At 54.6% G+C, this 26555-nt stretch overlaps 1 protein-coding gene across 1 annotated transcript; it reads right to left on the reverse strand.

The window, feature by feature from the left end:
• Nucleotides 1-8467: 8467 nt before the first annotated feature.
• Nucleotides 8468-26193, reverse strand: LOC104336028 (phosphatidylinositol 4-phosphate 5-kinase type-1 gamma). Its single transcript, XM_075446850.1, is given in 16 exon segments — nt 8468-8661; nt 9150-9282; nt 9971-10075; nt 12804-12836; nt 13131-13269; nt 14255-14269; nt 14272-14415; nt 14977-15061; nt 16058-16106; nt 16631-16714; nt 17897-18102; nt 18628-18927; nt 21507-21659; nt 24049-24166; nt 25311-25359; nt 26181-26193. Coding segments are annotated over 16 exon segments (1659 nt in total). The 3' UTR covers nt 8468-8628.
• Nucleotides 26194-26555: the final 362 nt, after the last annotated feature.

Genomic DNA, 26555 nt, shown 5'->3' on the forward strand with positions numbered 1-26555 from the left:
CGAGGCCCGGCCGCTCCAGGGCCCGGTCCCCGCTTACCCCGAGCTCGGCTCCCGGCGGCGCTCCACGCTCCGGCTGCGCCGCCGCCTCTCCCGGCCCCGCTCCCGCCGCGGCGAACGGGCCCCTCGGCGCCGGGCCGGGCTGCGCGACCCATCGCCTGCGGTGGGGCTCCGGGGGCCTTCCGCAGCGCCCGGCGCGCAGGGCTGCCCTTGCCACTGCCTGAGCGCGGCGCCGCCGGACACCAGGCCGCTCAGCGGGGCCAGACGCAGGCAGCGCTGGGGCAGCTCCGCGGCGAGGCCCCGGCGGGGGTGCGGTGCCTGTCTGGGAGGTGGTGCCTGGGTGGGGGGCGGAGCCTGGCTGCCCCGCCCCCTCCCCTCCCGTCCCCGCCCCTCCCGTCCCTTTTTTCTCCCTTTTTCCCCCCAAAACGGGTGCGGGAGAGAGGAGGCAGAGGCGGCCGGCGTGAGCACAGCACAGACCACAGAACGCTTTATCACAGAGCCGAGGATGGGCAGCAGCAGGGTACAGCTCTCCGCAGCGCGAAGGGGCTCCCGGCGCCGGAGGGGACGGAAACCTCGACATGACCCCGGCAAGGAACACAAAAGCGCCCGAGACTGAACCCCCCCGAAAGAGGAACCTGGGGATCCCCCGGGCCGGCCCCGCTGCTCGCAGACACACGCGACGCAGTGCGCACCGAGCAGACAGCCAGACAGCGCCGACGCCAACAGAAGGGGAACGTGGACTTGGCTCCGCACGCCTGCGCCGCGGCTTTGGCCTCGTCCTTCGCAGAGAGAGCTGGAGCATGATGGCAGCTGGGAATGAAACGTGGGAAGCCTGAGCGCTGCGGGAGCCTGGAGATGGAGCCCACGCCAATGCCCCGGGGCGAGCCCCGTGCCAAGGCCTACAAGTGCTCCGGCTTCGCTAAAATCATCCCAAAGCGGGATTTCGGCACGCGCGGCCGAGCCGCTGAGCACGGAGGCAACAGCAGGCTGAAGTGGGTTCCCTGCGTGGGCGTTCGGGGCTCTCTGCGCCAGCTCCTCACTTTGCCCCACGCCTCTGCTCTGCGCACGCCCGCGAAGGGCAAAGCGTGACGGCAAGCGCGGGGATGCCAGTTCTCTCTTGCCTAATCCATACTGGGCAGGCAGCAGCGACCCGTGGTTCGGCAGCAGCCCGAGCCGAAAGCTACCCGGCAGCCTCAGCCGTTGGCAAGGCTCCGGGCGTGTCCAGCAGAGCTGAGGGTCCCGGCTGGGATGATGGGGGGGAGGGAGAGCGGCGGCAAACAGGGCTGTGTGGGAACTGGCTGCCTCGCAGGGCTGCTCGCCTCGCGCCTCAGAGCACGGGGAACGCAGTGCCTGCTCTAAGGGTGGAGAGAGCGGGGTTACGCCAGGGCCAGCACCTGCCAGAGAACTGCTGGGGCACAGAAAGCCTGGACAGACAATGCACAGCAGCTCGCGTCCCGGAGAAGCCGAAGCATAGCTGAAGAGACAGAGCAAGGGCGGGTGGGGGATCTCTTCCCCAAAAAAGGGCCGATGCTCTTCCCTGTCCTGCCCTCCTCTGACTCCGTGTCCTGCAAAGGCAGCATCGACAGCTCCTGGGGGATGCTCGGGAGCGCCCGCCGCTCTCCTGCTGCAGCACCGTGCGCAGAGGCGGGTGAAGAGCAAGCAGGGAGCTGCCAGCTCCTGCCAGGCTTCCCGGGGAGCAGAGGCTGGGCCGCTCTCCAGCACCCAGCTAGCCTGGGTGTAGGTGACACAGCGGGGAGCGTGTGCGGGCCAGGAACGGGGCAGTTTCCGTTTCAGATCAGCATCTCCCTAAAACGTTCCTCCTGTTCCCTCACACCGACAAAGCTGCTCTGAGGCCTTTGCACGTCCTCGCAGAGGACCAGCCCTCCCTGTCCAGACCTGCTCCCTCCACAAGGTTCGGCATTACGCAACTGCACGAGCATTGTCTCAAAAAGCCCCAACACCTGAGGAGACAATGCTTGGAAGGAACAGGCTGCAGGTCTGGGTTCCCCCACATCTCTTGGGACCGCGCACAGCTCCAGCTTGCGAAGTTCATTCCATGCTGGTGGGGCTCAGGTGCTCCCCGCACAGAAACTAAGCAGCTTCAGAGACCCCCAAACTGAGGGGAAGGAATAAAGTCTCCACCAACGATGCTTAAACCATCTCAAAGAAGATTTCAGCTGCCTGGAGTCCCGGCGAGGCTGAACCCACCAGCCCACGACCGAGGTGGCACCGGGGGCCTTGGGCCAGGCACCCCGAGCCCAGCGCCCCGGGTTCCTCCCGCGCAGCACCCAAAGCAACCTCTGCCGAGGCAGAAGGGATGCAGCTCCCTGTGGCCTCTCTGCACACGGTATCGTGCTTCTGGAAGGAGAAACCCAAAGGCTGAACGTTCAGCGTTTTGAAGGCTCTTGCTTCCAGCCCCGAGGCAGGCTGGCCTGGCGGTACGGCCCTCCTTCCGTCTCCCCGCCCCGAGCTGTGGAGCCCCGCAGCAGGCAGACGGGGTGGGCGAGGGTCCGCTGCCCAGCCCGCTGTGGGGGCTGCCAGGGAGCTGCCAAGCAGCAACTGAAAGGGGAGAGTTTTTTGAAAGCCTTTTGGTGGATCATTGGGTAAACAGCCAAATACATCTGATGGCAGCAGCCTGCAAGAGCCCCAGCCCGTGCTCCCGAGAGCGGCACCTTACAGCCTCCGGCACCTGCAGGCAAGGGGGGGGAAGTCTGGGTCCTGTACTTCTAGGCAAGAAAACATCAATTTGTGAAGATCCTCACCCAGTTCAGCACGCAGCAGAGGGGAAGAGCTTCCCCCCAGCCCAGTTACCTTCTGGGACCTGAATTAACCCACCCTGAGTGCTGCTGTGCAGACAGATTATGGGGACTGAGCCCCGAGAGAAGCGTCCTGCTTCCCCACTCCTCTACCAGGAATGCCAAGGACAGGCTGAAGATTGTAATGAGAATTAAGAGATTTTCACACTCTTTAAGTGAGGCTCATAAAGCAGAGGAGTAAGACCTGGCTCCCCCTGGTCTAACGAGTTTCCTTCCTTCTCTCTGGGAGATGAGGATGGGATTGCTAGAGTTCCAGACAATGCCATGGTGTGTGTCCTGCCGACAGACGGATGAGCCTAGACTGAATGCTACCCAGCAACACCATTCCTCTCGCCTAAAGCCGGCAGCCTTTGAAAACCAAACCATCACAGACACCCAAAGCAGCGATTTCCAATAGCAGATGTTACCCCGGGCAACATCCCGGTCACCCAGCTTTTTGTCCAACGGAGTCCGTGAACACAACGCTGCCTGGCGCAGCGAGGTGGCAGAGCCAGGCTTCTGCTTCTGTCTCCAGCATGTGCAGCCGTGCACGCGCCTCCCTGACCGCCCCGAGGCACGGAGGGAACGCGCGAACCCAGTGTTCGTGACCTCCGAGTACCGGGCGGTTGGATACACCCATGAGCATGCGAGGTGCTGAGTGGCTCCAGTACGACGCAGTGTCTGGAGAAGCCTCACCGGAGGCTGGGCAGACCGGGGAACTCGCACGGCAGCACGGCCGGTCCCCAGGGGTGCACAGTTCCCATCTGTCTGTGCCTGGGTGTCCGGAGCAGGCGGCGGTGCGGCAGCTGGTCAGACGAAGCGTGGACTCCAAGCACAGAGGGACAGGGTGACGCAGCAGTGCAGCACATGGTGAAGGCAGAACCCATCGTGACGTCCGGAGGAGAGCCGAGGTGACCACATCACTGTCGCCAGGAATCGTTTGCTTCCCCCGCACAGCGTTACAGATCAAAAGAAGTCACTAGCTATTTCTGAATCCAAGTAAATTGGCATGGCTACTTTGGACTACTGTAACATGGGAAAAATTCTATTCAATGGCCTTTAATACATTGCATTGACATAGCACCTTTCATCCCAGGGTTTAAGTGCTTTAACGGAAGTGGGTACTGCACACCCACTAGCACGGGGGAAACCAAGGCACAGAGTGGTTAAGTGACTTGCCTTAGGTCACTCGGCAAAACCGTGGCAGAGCCTGGACAGCCTTAAACGTCCTGACTCCATCAGTTGGTTAGACCACGCTGCTGCCTCGAACGAAGCCACTCCGGTCCCTGCCCTCCCCAGCAACGTGCTCCTACCAATTCTCCTGTGAGGTCTCACACTCCTTTCTGATGCACAAATATATGACAACAACAACAAAAAAAGTGCAGTAAACTAAATGTTTAAAAAAGCACACTTGTGCTGTCTCTGTGCAAAGATAAAAGAAATAAATTCATGATTAAAAAATTAAAAAGGTTCACAGTATCACACATGGATAGGTAGCTACGGTAGTGCACGTCTGGAAAACACTGTGTTACTACCCAGGATTCTCTACACCCAGCTGGATGTCTCCGCTGGGAGCTGCGGGTGAGCGGGTGGTTTCTTTGCTGCCCATGTCTGGGATAAGTAGAAAGACACGGTTATAGTTTTGCTCCGTCCCGAAATGCAGTGCCCAGGATCCCGCAGTGCGGCAATACTGGTGCCAGCAAGCTCTTCCCCATCCCACTGGAATGGCTGCATCAACGAAAAGGGAACACATCGACCTGCAGAGGGAATCGCTGCTCTCTGGGGCTTCTGTGTCTGCATAGAGATTACTGCAAGAGGCAGAGAAGAGAGAGTCAGCACCCGGCGCCCGCCCTGCGCTCTGAGAGGCCTGAGCCCAGCCAGCTCCCCAGAACCACACGGAGCATGAAGAGAGCAGGCTGGTTGTTTCGCATCCTCCAGCAATGACACACGACTGGAGAACTTCAGCTCCCCCAAGCTCTCACTGCACCACGCGGTTTGGAACGAGCCACAGCCCTTGCTGAGCAGACCCAGGAGATGCTGATCTGAGACGCGGCAGGGCTCTGCCACAGCCATGCAAGAGCCCCATGCTGCGCAGAGGCCACAGCGGCTCCCTCTGCAAGCTCCGACCTCGACCCACCGGGCACCCGGCACACGTTGCTTGTACACTTACTGTATCGCTCTCCTCATCGGAGACAGAGTGGAGCTGAGCGCTATAGTGGAGCGGGGAGTAAACCCAACTCCTCTCGTCTGTTGGCTGCCAGAGTGGCCAGAGACGGCGGGGAGAATGCAAGGAGAGCAACAGCAGAGCAGGGAGCAAAGGAGAGAAGAGGAAAAAATAAAAGCAGAAAATAAAAAGAGCAGGAAACAATACAGTAAGAACAGCTGTCGTCCTGGAGGGAAAGAACTGAGCTCAGTGCCGGCTCTCGGCAGAGGAGCCTTCCTCATCATCCTCGGCACATACCTGCTCCCTACCAGCTGGGACACGGGACAGCCTGCCAGCAGCCGACATGGGACCCTGCTCCAGCTGCAGTGGGGACGGCACAACCTCTCCTCTTGCAGGGACAGATTTTTAGAGCTTTTGAGATGCCAGGGAAACCTCAGCTCCCTGCCACAGCGTCACCCCGGCTCCAGAGAAACAGAGAGACGTGGGAAGTGCCTTACCTAAGGGCAGTGACAGAGCTCTGGGTTCCTGCTGCCCGCGCCCAGCTCTCACCCACCCATCTCCCCAGCCCTGTGCCTGCTGCAGGCTGGCAGCTCTGGTGTCCGGGAGGGCTTTTACAGCGAAACCTGACCTGGTTTGCTGTGCCTTCCCCCTTCCCTGCAGGCCAGGCAGGCAGCAGATGGGTGGGTTAGGCCATGGTGGATGGCAGCCACAGAAAGGAAACCGTTATTGGTGAGAGGCTTGGAGACAGCGGGGCGATGGGCACAAGTATGACAAAGGAGGCAAAACACAACTGGATCTTGGAAAGAACGAGGGGGAAGGGGACATGCGTCGAGGGAGCTGGTTATCACAGCGCTGGGCATCGGCGTGACAAAACTTCTGCTGCCGACACGGCAGAGGAGCCAAGGCAGACTGGAGGGCTGGTGTCTGCTTCCAGCCTTCCCGGGGGGGACCCCACTCCCGCTGCAAACGGTCTCTCTTGGCTCCAGAGCCACTCCCAGAAACCGCCCCCTTTGACTCAGCCTGGGGTTTGCAAAGGAAGAGGAATGGAACTGGGTTCTTGGAAGAAGCCGGGGGGGGGTTCCCAGCCCGGGAACCAAGTGCAGCGGTCTGCGACGTACAGGAAACTACAAGCAGCCAGAGGAGCTTTGAAGCACTGGGCTCCGCATGCTGAACCCCATCAGTAATGGCAGCGACGTTAGCAGAGACTGCTGGGAAGAAGGGGGGAAGAGAAACCCTTGCCAGGAGCTTCTCACAGGGCTCTGCTAGAGGTGCAGGAAAGCTCAACGCTGCCTGAAGCCTGCCCCACAGCCTGTTTTTCATCCATCCTGACCGAACCGCATGCTCCAGCCGCCTCTTTCAGAGCCTCTCAGCTCAGAAGCACGCGGGGAGCTGCAAACCCAGTGGGGAGATAAAGGAGCATCTGGCGCTTGGCATTAACCCTCCCGGTGCTGGGGCAGGAGGAGCTGCACAGAGGGGCTGCCCGGCTGCCCGCAGCACTTCCCTCACGCTGTCAGCCAAGGCCCGGAGCACGCCACGGCCCCTGCTTCCCCAGGCACCCTGCCCCATGCCCCCATGCCCACCCCACTGCTCCCCTGCCCAGCACCAGAGAGGCAGGCGCTGGGAGGACCACGCTCCACAACAGCTCGTGCCGAGGTTCTGGCAGCGCTGCCACGACCCTCTGAGGACACCAGCTCTCCCAAAGCCTGAGAAGGGAAATACTAAAACCCAGAGCAGTCTGAGCTCTGGATTCAGCCCCTAAATGCTCAGCTGCCTCCCTCCATCTTTTGGAAAGGAAAGCCCTCCTCGCTCACAGAAAACCTGCAGCGAGGAGGGAGCACGTCGGCAATGGTGAAAAGGGCTGGGGAGCAGAAACCATCCCTAACTCGGCAGCAGCTCCTAACTCCTTTGGCTTTATGAGCTGCTCACCATCCCAGCCACAAGCCCGAAAGGTTATAGTCGCAACAGGATTTTTAGCAGCTTCAAAACATCTTAATGGTCTCTTTGGAAGCCTGTCTTGCTTCCTGGGCCAACGGAGCCGAGCCTAACATTACCTACAGAGGCTCAGGTGCCTTGCTGGCCAGGTCTGGTGCTTGCAAGTTTGTCCAAGGGCTGGGTGACGCTGCAGCCCATCCCGTGGCAGCAGCTGTGTCACCAGCCTGCAGAAAAGCAGGGCAGAGCCTGTGTTTCTGCAAGATCCTACAGGGAGATCCACTTGTGTGATTTTGATATGGTTCCCTGGCTTCTGGTGGGCTGATTCCTAATGGCCACACAAGACAGAGCCACAGCATCCAAGGGTAACGGAGGGCTGGCCCCAGTGTTTCAAAGCTGCACCTCTGCTCCCCTATGTGCTAGCGTGTTCACTTACAATCCCAAAGGAAAGCGAGGTGGTTCGGAGTCTGCGCTGGCGGGGAGAGTAAATCCAGTACCTCCCATCTGTGAACTGGATGGCCCCAGGGCAAGTGAAGTGAGAAAGGAAACAGAGGAAAAAAGGATGATGTGAAAGAGAGGATGAAAAACAGAGCAAAAAACGAGGGGCTGGGCAACTTCAGGCCTGAACGGATCAGCAGGCAGGAAAGCCATGTGTGGGAAGAGCGGCGCCCATGCCCTGCCACCATCTCTGCACTTTTATTCCCCTGTGGGTAAGCAGGAGGATAAAGCGCTCCCCTTTCAGGAGCAGACTTGCAAAGATCAGATCACAATCCCCTGGGACTTGACAAATCCTCCTCTGCACACAGCATCCCTTCCCTGACCACCGCCCCCGGAGCACTCCTGCTCTCACAGCTGTGGTCCCAGCCCTGCCGCACTCCAGGGCAGCCTCACTCCAGCTCCAGCTCAAGTGGTTTTCCAAGGACAGCGCCCATGGGAACCCAAATCAGCTTTTCCCTTCATCCCAGCAGTGCCAAACACTCCACAGCACGACACACGTTTAATGCAACACTCAAGGACTTAGATGAAGTATGAAATGCTGATGAGCAGTCAGTCACGCTCTCTGTGAGCACACACTGCACACAGTTGGTTTCCTCCGGATAGAGAGGTGCCCCTCAAGCTGGGGGCAGTCCGTATGCCCAGGGACAGGGAAGAAGAGGAGCTGACCCTTGACAGAAGACACTTGCCAGTGGAGCAGGCAGTGTCTGCAGCCGGCTTGCACGCAGCTGCCATCCACAGGCAAAGAAAGAGCAGCCAGTGTTAGCTGTTTGCATTTTGAACAGCATGCATAAAAACCCAAACAGACAAGCTTGTAAAATGGAGCCGATTCCTTCCACGGCTCCCATGAGCCTCGGAATGACTCGGCAACAAGTGAGCAGCTCTGCAGCAGAGTCGCGCGAGCACAGGGAAAGGCAAATGTTGCCATTTTTAGGTTAGCCTGAAGGAGCTCATCACAAGGGCTCAGCTCATCTCCATCGCCATATAACCAACAGCAATGAGTCGGAGCAGGGAGGAGCTGGGAACCTCTTTTAATGAGAAGTGCCTAGGCATGGGGGAGAGCTCTCACGCGTCAGACCCTCAGCAGTGCTCTGGGAATACACGGGGCAGGTACGTGTTGCTAGAAACTCTTCTCTGGTCTGCAGAAGCTGCTCAGACATTGCGAGAGCTGACTGAGGAACACAGCGCCAGGCTCCACGGCACTCTGCTGCCAACCAGCAACCACCTCACTTACTCCCTGTCTCAGCACTAGATTTCCACTGCATCACCTAACGCGTCTGCCTGCAGGGAAAGGAAAAGCCAGAGTTCACCAGAGCCCGTGGTCGGCCCCACTGCAACCACCACCCTTCTGGCTCTAGGCCACTGTGGCACGTCTGTGTTCAGGAAAGCAGCTGGGCTCTCCGCTGAGGGAGGAAGAGCTTCTCATCTGCACCTACAGTCACCTTGGCTTGTCCCAGAGTGAACACGCTGGCCTAGATAAGACCTTCAGCGCTTGTGCTTGGAAGTAGAGCAGCACAGCTACGTCTGCCTCCACAGCAGCGGTGCCACCCACCTCAGCCCCACCAGATGCTGCTTGGAGTTCTCCAAGGGCTAATCCAGTTCCCTGCATTCAAAAACCCACCCAGCGTTAAGACCTCGAGGTGCTCAACACGAAGACAGCATGGGGCAGACATTGCCCTGCACCCGACTGCCTGAAATCGGGACTGTCCCAGCCTCACCCAGCCTCTCCCATCGCACCCCTAACGGACCGGGCAGAGAAGGTGTCTTACAAAGTATATGTCTGTGACTGGCACGTCATCTTCATCCGAGGCCTGGCTGGCTGGTTCGGAGGCCTGGCTGGCTGTCTGCACCTCTGTTGTGGCTGCGGACGTTACAATGGCACAGGCTGAAGAAGCCGCCTCTCTGGAGGGGAGAAGAAATGACAGCGTCTAGTCACTGCGAGCAGAGGAGGAGCAAGCAAGGCTGTATGATTTATTACAGAGGAGCTGACTGGAGCATCTGTCCTACGAGGGGAGGCTGAGGGAGCTGGGCTTGTTCAGCCTGAACAAGAGAAGGCTGAGAGGGGACCTTCGAAATGCCTCTAAATATCTGCAGGGTGGGGGTCAGGAGGACGGGGCCAGACTCTGTTCAGTGGTGCCCAGCGACAGGACAAGGGGCAACGGGCACAAACTGAAGCAGAGGAAGCTCCAGCTGAACCCGAGGAAGAACTTCTTCCCTCTGAGGGTGACGGAGCCCTGGCCCAGGCTGCCCAGGGAGGCTGTGGAGTCTCCTTCTCTGGAGATATTCCAGCCCCGCCTGGACGCGGTGCCGTGCAGCCTGCTCTGGGTGACCCTGCTTGGGCAGGGGGTTGGACTGGGTGACCCACAGAGGGCCCTTCCAGCCCCCAACATTCTGTGAAATGCTCTGCTGTCACATCCAGAAAGATCAGGTCAGAAGTAACAGGGCTCAGCGTCACGGAGCTGGCCAGGGAAGCAGCTCTCTCTCCAGGAAAGCTGGTGCCCTACAAAGCCAGCCTCCAGCACAAGTTGCCGCAGACCAAGTGACACCGGGTAGGGCTCTGCAAAGCTTCCCTATGCTCCAAAACACTCACTCTTTGTCATCGTCTTCGGGAGCAATGATCTCAACGTCACACTTGGGCTCCAGCTCGACACTGATCTGCTGGAGCTCCTCCTCAACCTGCACCTCCTCATGGGACCTGGAAACCGAAGAGAGACAGGCCCAAAGGCTCACCTGGGCTCTAGTCATGCAAACGCCTGAATCGGTCCTGAGTCCGCCCAGCCTCTCGCAGCACAACGTCCCGCAGAGCGAGCCGTGCTGCCCTGCCCCGGCACGCGGCTGCCAGCCACTCGCGGCACCCAGCTCCCGGCTCAGACCCAGCAGTGGATTTCGGCTCAGAGGGAGCCGTCAGACCTCCCAGCACTGAGGGTTTGGATGACCAAAACTCCCAGGCAAAAGAGCCAGTCCTGTCATATAGCCGTGCTCAAGACTAACGAGGTGGCAAAAGAGGACAAGAGGAAAGGGATTAATTAGCCAGTGCTGCAGAAAAGATGGGCAGTGTCAAATGAAGTACGGAAGGAAAGAGAATTGGCCTCTGGGCAAAACCTGTATCCGCAGTTAGCCCAGTGCTGTCGATCAACCGTACGAGGGCCAATGCCTGCAGCCCCTTCCGACACTCCCAGCGCACCAACGCCGCTCACGCGCACTCCAGGGTTAACACGAGATTGATCTGCACGCTCAGGAGCTGCTTGTGGCAGTCGTCAGTTTAATACCTCATGCTATTCAAGTCACTGCTCGTGCTAGCCGGGCTGGCTCGATAGTCCTCATGGGAAGGAGCAGCGGGCGCTTGCCAGGCTGATGGCACTGTCTCAGGGAAGGGACGAGCTCTGGGTTCACCGGCAGCACCGTCCCGCTCTACGTTATCCCTGGCCGGGAGCCGGAGCCAGGAGGCAGCACTCAGTCCAAGCTCGATGCCGGGGACCTTGCTCCTCTCTTCCTTGCAGGGGTGGATCCCAGAAACCCAGAGGGAATTCCCCAGTAGATTAGAATAATCAGAGGTGTGACATGTTCTTGACCAAACTGGATAAGGTCTTTCTCATTTTGGCTCAAGAACATAAATTCATGCTTTAATAACTTTGTTCTTGCACTGGCTGTCACCAGGGGATCACGGAGTGCTCCACAAATACACAGGTCCCTGCTCCCCTAGAAAGGGCACGCTGAGCCCCCAGCGCCAGAAATGGAGGAACTAGGCAAAAAACAGCACAGAAGGCCACGCTTGTGTGGGGTGGTTGGAGCTGTGGCAAATCTGTGGCAGACAGATCTACTTCTGACCAAGAGGCGAAGCTCCCTGTGTGGTCCAGGGACAGGCACCGCGATTCGCCTGACCGAAGTACTTAAAGGGGCCTTACAAGAAAGATGGGGACAGCCTTTTTAGCAGGGCCTGTTGCGATAGGACAAGGGGTGATGGTTTTAAACTAAAAGAGGGCAGATTTAGACTAGATAAAAGAAAGAAATTCTTTACAATGAGGGTAGTGAAACACTGGAATGGGTTGACCAGAAAAGCTGTGGATGCCCCATCCCTGGAAACGTTCAAGGTCAGGTTGGACAGGGCTCAGAGCAACCCGATCAAGTTGCAGATGTCCCTGCTCACTGCAGGGGGTTGGACTGGATGGCCTTGAAAGGTCCCTCCCAACCCAAACCATCCTATGATTTCTGGATGAGTAGTCATGTCCTACAGCAACTCCCTCCGTTAGGTACCAAGGGAGTTCGGAGTAACTCAGGAGAAGTCACTGCGCTTTGCCAAATGGGTCCCAACACTGGTGCCTGAGCTTAAGTCTGCAATTGTCAGCGATTTCAGACCATGGATTCTGCAGGTCCCTGACACTTCAAGAGGTGCTGCAAGCAGGTCCTTCAGTGACAGGAATTTACCAAGATTCAGCGACATGCAACATCCAGAGGTATTTTCATTAACAAATACCACAGAAAGGTATTTTTTCCACAGTGTATGTGGTCTGAAGCTCAGCAAATCACTAAAAGCTAGGAACGAGGGGAGATGTCTGTAAGATGGTGCAAACTCGTCTTCCGAAGTCCTTGACTTCCTCTGAAGCACCAAAAACTGACTGCAGGGAGAGAGGACGTCAGCCTGTCGGGCAGCTCCTCTGGCTATGGCATGTCCAAGACTCAGTCTCTGATGTGCCTTTCAAAGTCTGCATCCACAACACTTACAAGATGTCCCGGAAAGCTAGGGCAGAGGGTCCTCATGCAGATCCCGCTGACGCAGGCAAGGGGGTCATTTTTACCAATGCAAAAAAATGCAAGATAATTATACCATACGAGCCTCTAAATCCAGACATCCCTACGCAGTAGGGGATTTTTGTCCCACCTTGCCCTTGGCTCTGAGCCACCCATCGCCACAGGAGGGGAAAAAGCCCCCTCCAAGTACCTGAGTTTCTGAAAACACTGGAAGCTGCTTCTCTGGGGACTAAGGGTGCTCAGCGCCTCACAAAGTCCAAGCCCCTTCCCATGTTCACACCCACTGCACCCCGGCAGCAGGCGGATGCACACAGGAGGAACGTTCCTGCTGTTAAGGCTCGCTTATCCAGAGGGGGACATACACAACCTTCCTTGATGCCGGTGCTGGCTGGGTGGGTGAATTTGGACAACCCGGTTGCCCCCTCTCCCATCAAACAACAGAAGCAATATTTAAGATTCCTTGCAAAGCACTGAGAGATCTGCTTGAAAGGAAAATTCTGAGTAAGAAACGGGGATCATTTGATTGCAGGAAGAAGCTCAGCATCCTGCAGAGGACAGTGCCAAAATCTTGGGGCTGCCAAGGTTCTCATTCAGCCCTCCAGCAGACCTTTGCACAGGGACGAACGCGAGGTCTCTGTGTAGCAGCGCAAGCAGAGGGGAGACACTTTTCTCACCTGCCATCCTGCCCTGAGGAGTGTGTGCGCCTCCTGCAGAAAGAAACCAGAGCAGCAGAGTTTGAGGAGTGATTTAAGACAGAAATCCTACACTGCCCCCAGATCTAACTCCCCACCCCATGAGGGAGATGTTCTACTTAACAGCTGACACTTCTACCAGCAATAATTAATCCCATCAAAGCTGTGTCTGCTTGCTCCCAGGAGAGATTTAATTAAAATCGGTCATTAGCATTCCAAACCACAGGGCAGCCTGCCGAGATCTGCAGCACGAAGAGGAATGGCAGCCGCTTGACTCCGGTGGGTGCTGGGGACGAGTGCTGTCCTCACCTGTACCTGGGCTGCTCAGAGGTCTCCGAAGGGGATCGCTCAGGAACAGAGAGAGATGTTGAAGATAGTGTCGTGGCAATGGAGGCTGTGGTAGCTTCTTCAAAGGAAGGCGGTGTGCAGGGTAGCAGGTCTGGCCTGCCTGCTGGCCCGGAGGGGAGGGCAGGAGAGATGCAGGAAGAAAGAGATGAGTAGGTCAAACACCAACACGTAACCTGCACCAGCCATGCGTGGGGCCGCTCTGCCATCAACCTGCACACCTCACTGGGACCGGTCACTTCAAACCACAAACAGGCAACAAGTCTAGCTGGGTTCAGGAATGCAACCGCTTCTCCCAAGGCATCCTCTAGAGAGAGCCAGCAAGCACCATTTCCACAGGACAGACAGACGCTGCAGGAAACGTAAAGCCAATGAAGACATCTCACTGGTTACCAAAGCTGGATTAAAGGCTTGGATCGCCAGAGATAAATATCCAAGTGAATTAAGAGATGAATTGAGCGCTCGCTGCTCTGCGCGGGTAGAATTCTAACACCTATGCGCTCCAGGAGCCTGCCCTTCACCGCTCCTCTGTAAATCCAGCCCAGATGGAAGTAATGAAAGGGCAGCACAGAACCAGGCCATTCATCTTTTCTTCAACAGCAAGATCTTGCCCCTTGTAACTGTCCAAACACTCGTCATTAGAGTCCTGCAGTTCCCAGCCCCTCCTTCCCCCCCCCTTTTTTTTAAAGGGTGGAAAATTCAACTTTCTGATCGCTTTTGGGCTCTGATTGCTGGTGCCAGTTGGCAGTGGCTGCCTTGCAGCAGTGACGCAAGCGACCATTTTTACTGCAGAACCATATAGTGCTGCAAAGAAGGGATGTGGTCTTCTCTGATGCAGAAGCGTTACTTCCCCAGTCAACTAACTGCTGGTGCTGCAACAAAACAAGATCCTCTTACCTTCTCCCCTGTCCTGGTTAAGTTTAGCCCCTGCAAAGCACAGCAAGAGATGCAATGAAGAGCTACCCATCAAGGAAGACACGTGGTCGGTGCACAGTGGGGAACTTGACAAGAACAGGGGAGGATCCTAAGGAACTGCTAGGAAAGAGAGGGTAGTTGCACAGCCACCAGCCACCGCACGAGACCGTTACCTTCATCATCAAGCGTGGGTAACTCCTGGCCGCACGAAGATCATACTGCGTTTCGTCCTTTTCGGAGGGAAGCTGGCTGGCTGAGAACGCCGCTGTCGGACCAGCCGTCTTGACAGCTAGCAAGGCACTACGCCCTTTCTTCGAGGGAGACGACTTCAGAGCTGGATGAGAGAGAAAGAGCAGATGAAATTACCACAGAATCAGAGAATGTTGGGGGTTGGCAGGGCCCTCTGTGGGTCACCCAGTCCAACCCCCTGCCAAAGCAGGGTCACCCAGAGCAGGCTGCACAGCACCACGTCCAGGCAGGTCTGGAATATCTCCAGAGAAGGAGACTCCACAGCCTCCCTGGGCAGCCTGGGCCAGGGCTCCGTCACCCTCAGAGGGTGAGGACACCAACGACTGTCACACGAAAGGCACTTCACCCTTCACAGGGAGCGGCCTCTGCCCTGACCCACACACACGTGCTCTGCAAGTGCCATCTCCGGCAAGGAGACGGAGCCCGAGACAGGCTGCAGGCAGAGCTCCTGGGTCGGAGTCTGAGCCGGCCAAAGCAAGCCATGGCAACCTGAAAGCTTCGCAGCTCCCCAGCTCAGCTCTATCCTACAGCGGAAAAGCCTGCACCGACTCTGGGCCAGAAACTCTTTATGTGGACTGAAGCAGTAAAACTGAGATAAGGCTTCCCTCACATCACAAGGGCAACGGCTCTTGGACTGGGTACTCACAGGAATTCTTTCGAAACACCGTGTTGGTCATGAATTTGAAGAATCTCTCTGCATAAAAGCTGGGTCTGTGTACTGACACCGTGTCCTACAAAGGCAAGAAGCAATTGTTTAATTATAAAATTACCTCTCAAGGCAGAATTTCTATACCAACCAATGCAGTCTTTTTCATTCCAACACTTAGCACTGACAGAGCCTTAAAATAGAAAGGCTCAGCTGAAACGATCTGATTAATGCTATAAATAAGCCTGAAGCATTGCCCTTGATTTGACTGCATTTGATTATATTCTTGCTGTAATTTTATAATGGATTTGGGGATTTCATTCCTTTGTAGGATTTTTCAAATATTGGCCTAATTACATACATGAGTTTTCTTCTGGCGTTGCTGGCTGACCTTCGAAGCACACCTGGGTACCTCTGCATACAACACGGCCACCAAAGTTCAGCCAAGGGTCTCCATACATTTCCAATGTTTTGCACTCTGGTTTAAAATAGCAAAACTGAAGCTGCCTCTGTTTCTGATGTTCCACTGCGCTGCTCTGACTTGGCAAGTACACATTTCCTTTGCCTTATTATTTAAGGGAAGCTAGGATATGCAGTGCTGAAAAATAGTTTCCATATCCATATGCATAAACATGCACCTGGCTGCTGCAGAGACAAGACAGCACAGAAACCCTGAGAGGGATTTATGAACAGATAGCTTACTGAAGTGGAAACACAGTCAATCACCAAAGAGAGCAAGCGCAGGGCTCCTTGGCGCACACAAAAGCACGTGCCTTGTGTGTACAGCTCCCGGTATCGTGGGGAGGAGGCAAATGACAGATGGGAGCAGAGGAGGAAAGCTGGTAGCACGACAGCTAAACATGCGAGGAGGAGGAGTGAGCAAGTAAAGCTGATTGGGAATACGTGGCACTACACCACTGTGGAGGTATAAGAGGCAAGAACTATTCCTTGCACCAGCTTGAACTGTGCCAGTTCAGGCCCTATAAATAGCAAGGTAATTGGCACCAACTAGCATCAACGAAGCCAAGGCAGGTAATCCTGCCAGGGCCTGGACAATTCCTGCCTCTGTACAGGCACTCACCCCATCATGGACAAGGGCCTTCCAGGTATGTTCCAGCTTCTTGATGAACCTAATTCCAGGGAAGAAGTGGAGAGAAAAAGAAGGAGACTGATTCAGGCACAAACTCTATAGCTCAGCCACCTTTTGTACCCCCCACAGGAGAGATCACTGAGCCGCTGATGATTCCCCCTTCGTCCGGAGTGTAGCTTTCCTCCGCCAAAAGAACTCCGGCTGAGCACACCGGCATCTCTGCAGTCAGGTCAGGACTGCCTGGGAACCCTACAGGCAAGGAGGAGCTGGGCTGGCAGAGGGGCAGAAAAATCACCTTCCATCCCCGGAGATGTGCTACCCATCCTAGGCACAGAGACGGCAAACTTCTTTCAGAGCAGCTCATATCTCAGAAAAACGGCTCTGTGCCACCAGCTGTTTTAAGGACAGGATAAAAATCCACAGCCCCCAGCACACATTGACAGACAGCTTTAGGCAGCCTGCCTACTCATTACCAGACTCCTCGGGAGAGGAAAATCCTTCCTGCTTTAGTACTGAAATGGATGTTCACACACTTCCAGGACAGATGACTGCAAAGTTACCTACCTGTATGACTGAAGGATATCTATTATTCCTACGTGTAGCAGGAGACGCTCTCCTTTGCCGTTCACTGCTGGGATTCCTCCCATCCTGCAGGTAAAACAACACCTCAGTGAGCGCGGCCTCGCAAAGAGCAGCTGCAACACCCCCGAGACCTGCAGAAGGGTGGGCAGCAGCACTGAAAAGAGGGCTCCGAGGCGGCGGTCAGACAACTCGAAACCTGTAAGGTCACGTTGCGCACCACTGTGGAAGTCACCTACTGACCCAGGCCACTGCACACAAGGTGTCCCCGGGGTTACTGCCTGTCCGGATCGCCAAACACCCACTGTCAGGACAGGACCCGTGTCGCATGGCAACAGCTCTGCTTGGGCCAGGAAGCACCACATCGTTTTTTTCTTAGCTCCAGGACATTTTACTCCGGGAATCAGATTATTTCTCAGGTCAGCGTGAGCAGTCTGTTTATTAGGGCAGCAAACCTTTAAGGATGAGGCCATTTCCAGTCCCACCCACGCTAATATCAGTCATGTCAGAGATGCAGCAGCCACCAGCACGTGACACAAGCATGCAGGTATCAGGCAGGCCACCCCGATTAGTGATGCTGCTTGAAAGAACGGAAACACCTCAGCACTATCCCAGCTCCGCCGTGACCGATCCTTCATCAAAACTGGAGCAGCTGGTTTCAGACAGCAGCAAAGAGCAAACTGCATCCGTTGTTGGCAAGCTTCTTCCACAAGTCAGAGACAGTCACAAGAGCCACCTGCGGCCCAGGAGCCACAGAGCGGGCACAGCACAGGACAGGCTTTGGGCAAACCCCGCCAACCCACAGCTCCACCAGTTACTCCAGCACTTGGCTACACCACTGTTTGCTAACCGCACTGGGATGGCCTCAGGGTACCGTCAGGGATTCCAGAGATTGAGCGATGGAGAACGAACTCCAGGCTCCTAAGGACAGGCCGATCCCTGCTTCCACTCCAGTATTTGGGTGCTGAGCTAGACCTGAGCTGGTTTCTCCTCGCCACAGCCTGGCTGGATGTTTAAAGGCTGTTACAGGAGCTGACAGCCTACAGACTGGCCTGAGCAGAGAGCCTGCTGAGGCTGGAGCCTTACAGAAGCATTTCCCACCCCAGCCTCCCCCTTTCACACCCCACTCTTCACTGGCAGCAGTCCCCTGGCCCCCAGGAGAGGTCCATGGGGGCCTCACGAGGGATTTTACTGCTCCAGCCTCCACCTCCACCCCTTCCAGCAGCACAAGCGATCCAGGTTTTCACCTACGTGTCGTCTGTGTCTATGGACTCCCCCTGGGCAGCTCCTCCCTGGATGGACTCCATGGCCGTGGAGTAAAGTGCCTTCTGCCCCACGGGACGCTTCTCATGCGATGTGGTGTGGGCTCCCTCAGACTGCCACTCCCGTTCTTGCTGGTCTATGTTATGGACCCCAAGCAGGAGGCTGTAGTCCATGATTTTAAAACTTTCCAACACCTACAGGTTAGTATTGAGTTTAAGAACAAAGACAAAACATCAGGCCAGCAGCTCAGACACAGCACAGATCCCAAAGCACGGAACAGCCCGTCCACATTGCCAGTAACAACTCCTTCACCAGACCCTGGACGTTTCTGAACCAATGAGTCATCTCTGGACTTGGCTGCATGGAGTTTGGCCACCCCACAATCAACTCAAAGGGCTGAAGGCTTGCAGATAACACCGTTGTCCCACGTATTTGCTGCACACTGTATAGGAAAAATGTGTTTAGTCCCAACAGCCCAGCTACAAGTGGAGCAGGCTGCCACAATTTGATGCACCAGGCAAAGGAACGCAGCCTTAATCCTCAGAGGCTGCCATGAGATCCAACTCCACTGCTTTGCTTTCCGGGAAAAGGGCAGTAGAAGCAATTTATCCTGCTTTGGGGTTAGCAGATTAGCAAGGATCTCAATTATTTGCCCGTCCTCATGCTCTAGAGCCACATAACTTCATTCACCTGCTCCCCAGGGCTGCCCCCCTCCTTACCAGACAGTCTCGTTGCAGCGTTTTCACCGATGCACTGAAGGTGCCTGCATCCAACATCAGGCCCTCGGGCATGTCTTGTATGAAGTCGAGATCCTTGTACGTAGGGCTGGACTTTTCTTTTTCCTTCTTGGATGCCCAGCGTTTATAGGTCGAGCCTTTCAGGTCAAATTTCAGGTGCATTTTCACCACGCGAGGCAGAATGTTGTTCATCACGACCACGCGGATGTTTTTGCCCCCTGATTGCACACAGTACAGTCCATAAAACTTCGGCAGCAGCGTTCGTGGGTTCTGGTTCAGATTCTGCAGCAGGGTTGGAAAAAAGCATGGGAAAGGTCACTTTGGCAGCAGACTCCTGCTATGGCCAACACACAGCACATCAACAGATCTTGGAGCAGTCAGACCAGGGGTTCTTCACCTAGAGGTTTTCTGAACTTCACACAAGAGCTGACTGCAGGCATTTGACAAACTCTTGCAGTTCAGTGGCTTTAGGACCTGAAAAATGCCACTATGCTTTGAACGCAGGGAATGAGATGCTCAGCAGTCTGGGCAAATCACCAAGTCCGGAAATTCCCCGCTTTCCCCACCAACAGCAGCTAAAAAAGGGAGACCAAACTGGAAGAGAAATAAACACAATAAGTGGGAACTTCAAGTTTAAAAATAACAGCTATCTTCATCTCCTCAGAAGTGTCAGAAATCAAGAGCCGTTTCTCTGGCCCAGAATAAACCAGGGACAGGGTATTTTTTAAACAAAACAATGTAAATTTTCTCCTCCTTCTGCAGAGCTGCTTTATAAAACACAGTTGGCCAGAGAGCACGGATATCCTGCTCTGCTATCCTGTCCTTTTTTTAGGCAGCGGTATTCTTAGGAACGACATGACAGGCGTGATTTGCTTGTTCAGCTTTGGGAAAGCTTGGGAAGGAAACAGAACATCTCCGCATGCTACGAAAGGACGGACAGACCTGACAGATTCTCTGACAGATGACAGAAGCACGGCCGTATTAAAGTTTCACGCCCCTCCTCACCTCACCTCACCGGGCACACGAGTGAGCCCTCTGCGAGTGCGCTGTTCAGCACGGTGCAAGCCAAAAGCAAACAGAGACAGGCAAGACCAAAGGCAAACAGCGCTTGCCCAGCTCTAAAGTAACTCAGGATGCAACCACTCTGCTTCCTTTCCACTGACTCCTTTGACACCGGCCGGGTTTCCCAAGAACAGCGGAGGGATCGTGTGTTGGCACCACAGCAACCCACAAGCACCAGAATGCTACCACGAGGAGCACCTAACTCTGCACCAGACGGGTCAGTTCAGTTTAGCTCGTTACACTGATTGCTAGCCAGGACAACTGCAGAATTCAGGGCAACAGCGCAACTCCATTCCCATTCAAAACCCTCCACCTGATTTACTACACGCGTTAGGCAACAGGCAATGCTTTCCATGAGAGCTGGTCCTGTCCAGGAACTGGACTGTCACTCGGCAAAACCACCGACGGGCTGTCAGTCACGCACAGACACCCAGGGCCCTGTCTCACTTTGGCAGGTTTTCCCCAGTAAATTTGTGCGAGGCAAGTATTTTCATGAAAACAGCGTGTGAGCACATAAACCACCTCCCCTAAAACACGCACACGCTGGGGCAGAGTTAACGCTGCTCACCACCACCTTCTCCTCGGCATGTCCACGGCGAACAAACCCCTGGGCGGTTCCAACCGAACTTCAGTGCCCTCACCTTTAGAGCTGGACCCTTCACCACCATTATGCAGGGAGACAGCTTCTGGTTTACACACCAAAACGTTGGGTTTGGTTCCGATTTACTACTTGTCACCACAGGCAAGTCCTCTGGGTCTCAACCGTGCTAGCCCCGGGATTTAGGCAGCAACAAACTGCAGCAGACTGGCTGTGCAAAGCTGGCTGGTACCGTGGGAGCCTTTAGCTTGGTACTGCTGGGACACAGCAACTGCCTTCTGAGCAACTCTGATAAGCAGCAGATACAGGAGATGTCCAGGGACAGCAGCGGTTTCCCCACAAACCCAGGGTGGCTGTGTTATTGCCATCAACAGCCGTCCTCAAAGCCAGGCTGGGGCAGATGCATGGTGCCAAGCGAAGAAGAATGAACTAGTGCTGGGAAAAGGACCCCCAGAAGCACACATAGAATGGTAAAGGTTGGAAGGGACCTTAAAGATCATCTGGCTCCAACCCCCCGCCATGAGCAGGGACATCTTCCACCAGACCAGGTTGCTCAGAGCTCCATCCAACCTGGCCTTGAGCACTGCCAGGGAGGGGACAGCCACAGCTCCTCTGGGCAGCCTGGGCCAGGGCCTCACCACCCTCATGGGGAAGAATTTCTTCCTAATATCTCATCTAAATCTGCCCTCTTTTAGTTTAGAGCCATTCCCCCTCATCCTATCACTACACACCCTTGTGAAAAGCCCCTATCCATCCTTCCTGTTGGCCCCTCCAGGCACTGGCAGCTGCTCTAAGGTCACCCTGGAGCCTTCTCTTCTCCAGGCTGAACAGCCCCAGCTCCCTCTGCCTGTCCTTGTAGGAGAGGTGCTCCAGCCCTCGGATCATCTGTGTGGCCTCCTCTGGACCCGCTCCAACACACCCATGTCCTTCTTATGTTGGGGGCTCCAACATCTGGGGAGCCATTTTCAGGCCAGAACATGCTTACAAGCTATGGCTCAATTATCTGCCTCAAGATCACCCACGGAGTTTGCAAATATCTAGCAGGATTTGTGCTTCTGGGGTTGGCTTCGTGACACACTGTTCATACTGTACCGGGCCCAGGGCAGGCAGGCCACAAGAAACCTGAGTGGAGGACATGCCCTGGGCAGTGCTTCGGACCAAAAAGCTGCCACCACAAACCCAAGTTGGGTCCGATACTCACCATGTAGTAGCCAGGAAGAAGCTTCTGCAAGAACTCAGCTTCCTTGTGCATCACAGTTTTTATGATGAATTCATCATTGCTGGTGACATAGAAGAGGGAGCCGCTGGCACCAGGGTTTGACAGCTCTATCAGAGGCTCGTTACATAACGAATACTAGGGAGGAAAAGACAAAAGAGATGTTTTTAGCCCCTACTCATTGCACATTGAGCTCTATGCCCTTGGAGGCTTTCCCCAGCACGCTGTCTCCTCCTGAGATTCAGGGGTAGCAAAGCTTTAGTGAGAACTATTTTCATTGTAGGTTAGCAGCAAAGCTGACGGACAATTTACAATTAGCGACTCAGATTACAGCTCAGAGCCTCCCAACTGCTCAGAATGTCAAGCTAATCCTCTGCTTTCAGTAACCTCCAGGCTTTATGCCGACATCTTATCTCTTCCCATTGCGCGTGTATCGCATTTCGGCTCTTGCAGCACATTACCGCGAGTGCAGACGGACAGACAGGACTGTAAGAGCCAGGACAGTGTGCTGCGGGCACCACCCTCCCCGTGCTGGAGGGAACGCCAGGCACCGGCTGTTCTCAGCAGCCTCCTCTGCCCTTGCGCTCCCCTGTAACGGAGGATTTTTACAGCCCCATCGCACCCCCTCAGTCCTGCTAGAAACTCAGGAAAAGCGTTAGACCGGGTCTCCAGACAAGCAGGGGTACTGCATCGGGCACTGAACTGGGAGCACGTTTCTAGCCATCGGTGTGCAAACAGCAGGTCCTCGACTGAGGACGTGCCCAGCAGCAAGGAGGGAAAAAAAAAAAAAAAAGAACGAAGAAAGCACCAGCACACACGTGCGCTTTGCGGCTTGGTACCAACCCCAAGGTAACTGCGCTGGCCGAGCGGGCTCAGGGCAGCATCGCGTCGGAGCCGCCACAGTGATGCCGTGAAAAGCCGGAATTGAAGACTCAATAGTCGGCAGACTATTAAGCAGGTATTCTTTATTGCGGCGCCGGGCACACGGGGGATCTCTCCTCCAAACGTGTGCACCGAAGAGACACAGTTACTAGGTATTTATGCTATGTTAACATACATATTCATTACATTTCCAAGAAATGTTTATCATAGTAATGGCTTTTCCAAGAATTCATTAATATATGGTAATGTCCTTCGCACATGTTTGTTTGGCGTCTCTCGGCAGGGATCTTCAGATTATCCTGCAGCCTCCTTATCTCTGTAGTTTGCATACCTGTTCTCCCAAGGCCCAGGCGCCTAAAGGGATTATTCAGGAGTCCCTTGTCTTGCAACTGTCCTAATATTCACAAAGAACCAAGACTTGTTTCTGACCACCTGAAGTGATAGCATCCCCTACATGTTACATTTGTTACATTTACAGTTATCAACAGCACGAGGTGAAATGCGGAGAGGGACCTGGGGTACGTAAGGGACATCATCGCAGCAATAAATTAAATGCTCATCATTACATACTGAAAACGGCTTTCAGCCCTGCACAGATTAATGATGCAAGACTTTATCAAGTTAATTATCTCATGCATAATTAAAGGCATTTGCTGCTGTGGCAGGCAAGAGAGAATCAGGGGAAGCAGAAGCAACAAATCAGAGCCGTGACCTTTGCAACTGAGGCAGGCTTTCTGCCTCACCCACGCTCCAAACCACTCATCAAATCCACCAGCATCATCTCGGACGGCACAGATGGGGACCGCTGCTACCACCAAACCGTGCAACGGCACAGATTCATTTCTACTGCTACGTGTTCAGCTACAATTACCCCTGTCTACAGCTGAAGTCAGAACAAAAGGGCTTAAAACAAGGGGATGGCTGCGCTCCTTTGGATGTGCTCCCTTCCCCAGTTCAGCAAACAGCCTTTTCTGAAGAGCAGGACCTCGCATACACGCAAGGGGCCAAACTCAACCTCAGTGTACCCCGAGCCCCAACAGCTTGTCCTACTAGGTATTTTTTAAAAACAGCCTTTCCAGCTCTGAGGAGCTCTCTGAGCCCAAGAACAAGCTATATTTTGTTCTTTGTAAGATGATTAAAATAACTACACTCACATAGCTCTCGAGTGAGTACACCAGAAAAAATCCCCATCTTTGTCCGCAGAGCCCCAGGGGACATTACAGGGTTGCACCCAGCAGGACATAACTGCTTTTGCTTGTAAACACAGTAAGTTATTGTCACCACAAGCAACAGAGAGGGAACCCCATCGCGTAGCTCACACACAGCACATGCTGTATGCAGATCATTTCCTTTCCAGTGTAAGCTAGCAGCTTAACTAACGACACACGTTAATCAAACGAAGACTTGGGCTGAGCAGTGCTGGTCTTGCTTGGACTGTCACTGGACCTCCTTCAAAACTGAACAGAGTCCCTAAATCCACAACCTGTTCCTACTCCTTGCTGGGATCAGAACGATTCCTCCTCTCTTCCGTCCCTTTTAGGCAAGAATTGCTGACAGCCTTGATATCGGGACCAGTTTCCCGTGTTACTCTAGACTAGCTCAAATAAAGGAGGAAAGACAGAGAAATCAAAAAATATATCCATACCAAATAATCATCTGGACGAATCCCAAAGAGTTCTCGGAAGTACCGAAAAGCCACAGGTGCATAGGTCTTGAACCTGAAGTCAGCGTAATGGTGAGCCGGGGTGAGATTACTCCCTTTGCTGCACAGAACAGACATGACGTGAGCAGGGCCTCTGTATCACCGCTACCCAGATACCCACAGGCAGCTCAAGGCTACTGCACATTCGAGATGAATTGAGCCTTCCAAAAAGACATCTCAGGAACAACAACAACAAATTTCTTTCTTCTATAGCAGGACAACAGGAAAACAGGTTTTAGATTATCTGCCAAAATCTATTTCCAAAGAGTGCAAGGAACAACCACTCGCCAGCAGAATACAGCTTTTATGAGCTTTGTTTATTCACAGTTAAGAGCTCCCAGAATGAGTTTCTTCCATCTCAAACAAGGTATAATTCAGTGGGAGAAATTCTAGACAGACAGGCAGAAATAAAAGCACATAGGAAGGCAACAAACTCAAGCACTGGAGTCCTCAAGCACTCAGGTACTGCAGTCCTGCGTCCAGCTCTGAAGCCCTCGGCACAGGACAGAGCTGGAGCTGCTGGAGCGGGGCCAGAGGAGGCCCCAGCAATGATGCGAGGGCTGGAACCCCTCTGCTGGCAGGAGAGGCTGGGAGAGCTGGGGTTGCTCAGCCTGGGGAAGAGAAGGCTGCGGGGAGAGCTTAGAGCAGCTGCCAGGGCCTGGAGGGGCTGCAAGAGAGCCGGGGAGGGGCTTTGTGCAAGGGCCTGGGGTGACAGGACAAGGGGTGAGGGCTTTAGACTGGAAGAGGGGAGATGTAGATGAGATGGAAGGAAGGAATTCTTTCCGGTGAGGGTGGTGAGGCCCTGGCCCAGGCTGCCCAGAGGAGCTGTGGCTGCCCCCTCCCTGGCAGTGCTCAAGGCCAGGTTGGACGGGGCTGGGAGCACCCTGGGCTGGTGGAAGGGGGCCCTGCCTGTGGCAGACGGGCTGGAAGTAGGTGATTTTTAAGGTCCTTTCCAACCCAAACTGTTCTATGATTCTAAGTATATAAGTACTGCATCTTACACTGTACTTCCTTCCAAGCCACTGTACTGCAGAATCCAACACTTCCCACTGCTGTGTTTGTATGTAATGGATGCATATTTCAAACACTCAGAGCATCCAGCTCTGTGACCTAAAGACAGATGGAAGCTCTCTTGAAAAAAAAAAAAATCAGTGAGAGGAAAAGAATTAACTAATCCGTTCATTTTGTTTTCCCCTGGTAAAGACCTTGGGAAAAAAATGCTCTCCACCTCTGTGCCTGGCAAGATCTTTTTCCCTTTTTAAAAATGAGGATTATCTTTCCCCTTTTCCAATCACTGGGAACTTGACCAGACTGCCACAGCTTCTCAAATATGATGGATAGTGGCTTAGCAACTTCATCGGTCAGTTGCCTCAGGACCTGCAGATGCTTCTCATCAGGTCCCATGGACTTGTGCACCTTCAGCTTCCTTAGATGGCCTTGAACCCAGTCTTCTCCTACAGTGGGCAGTTTTTCATTCTCCCACTCCCTGCCTTTAGTGTCTGTGACTTGGGTGGTGGGGCTGGAGCACTTGCGAGTGAAGACTGAGGCAAAAAAGTTGTTGAGTACCTCATCCTTCTCCACATCTTTGTGTGGCAGGTGCACCCACACTGGTAAGAACCAGGAGTTCCCAGTACTGGTCTGGTGCTGGCCACTGTGCCCCGCCCACTGTGACCCCGGTCATGAACTTTCCCCCAGTGCTAAGAAGTGAAAGGCAGGACCCCTCAGTTGACAGGCAGGGTCCAAGCCAATGACCAGCCTCATCTGAGAGGAACTTCTACACTTCTGATCATAAATGACTGCAGGTCATATCCGACCAGGCTAGAAAAGGGACCCTCACCGAAAACACCCGGAGAGACAGTTCTTGGGAGCAGCATGCCTGTGACTGGGGACTTTTGCTGTGGGTTGAGACGTCTCCCACAGAAACTTCCTGGGATTGACTGCCCTCACCCTATTGGTGAGTGATTATTTCTTCTGGATATCCTTGAGTGAGCCCTCGCCCCTTCTGGGGTGAGTGATCCTCTCTTCTGGGCACCCTTGAGTGAGAGTTTCCCTGCTGTGAGCAAATGTGTGCACACCTTGGACCACCATTCTTGCGCAGTGTTGTGTAGTGACAGACCTGTAATTTGTTAAATGTTGTTGGGGTGTCGTCCTATTCAGCCCTCCCCGTCCTCTCCCACCTTGTTTCCTTAGTTTTGGTTGTTCAAAGTTTGTGGGAGTAGATCTAGGCACACAAACTGCATAGTATCGGCTCCCAGCTGACATCCTGAACCTGTAAATAACCTGTGTCTGCTGAAGTGTTTCTAATGCCAGATCTCTGTTATTTGACTGTTCTTCTTTGATAGCATTAAGCTGATTTTTGAGACATACTTTGGGTCAGCCTCACCCTTCTGCGACACTGACTGGCATAGTCAGTAGGATGTCGGTGGAGGAGCTGTTACGGGGGCATGGCT

The sequence above is a fragment of the Opisthocomus hoazin genome, chromosome Z (genome assembly GCF_030867145.1).
Source record: "Opisthocomus hoazin isolate bOpiHoa1 chromosome Z, bOpiHoa1.hap1, whole genome shotgun sequence".
Taxonomy (NCBI): Eukaryota; Metazoa; Chordata; class Aves; order Opisthocomiformes; family Opisthocomidae; genus Opisthocomus; species Opisthocomus hoazin.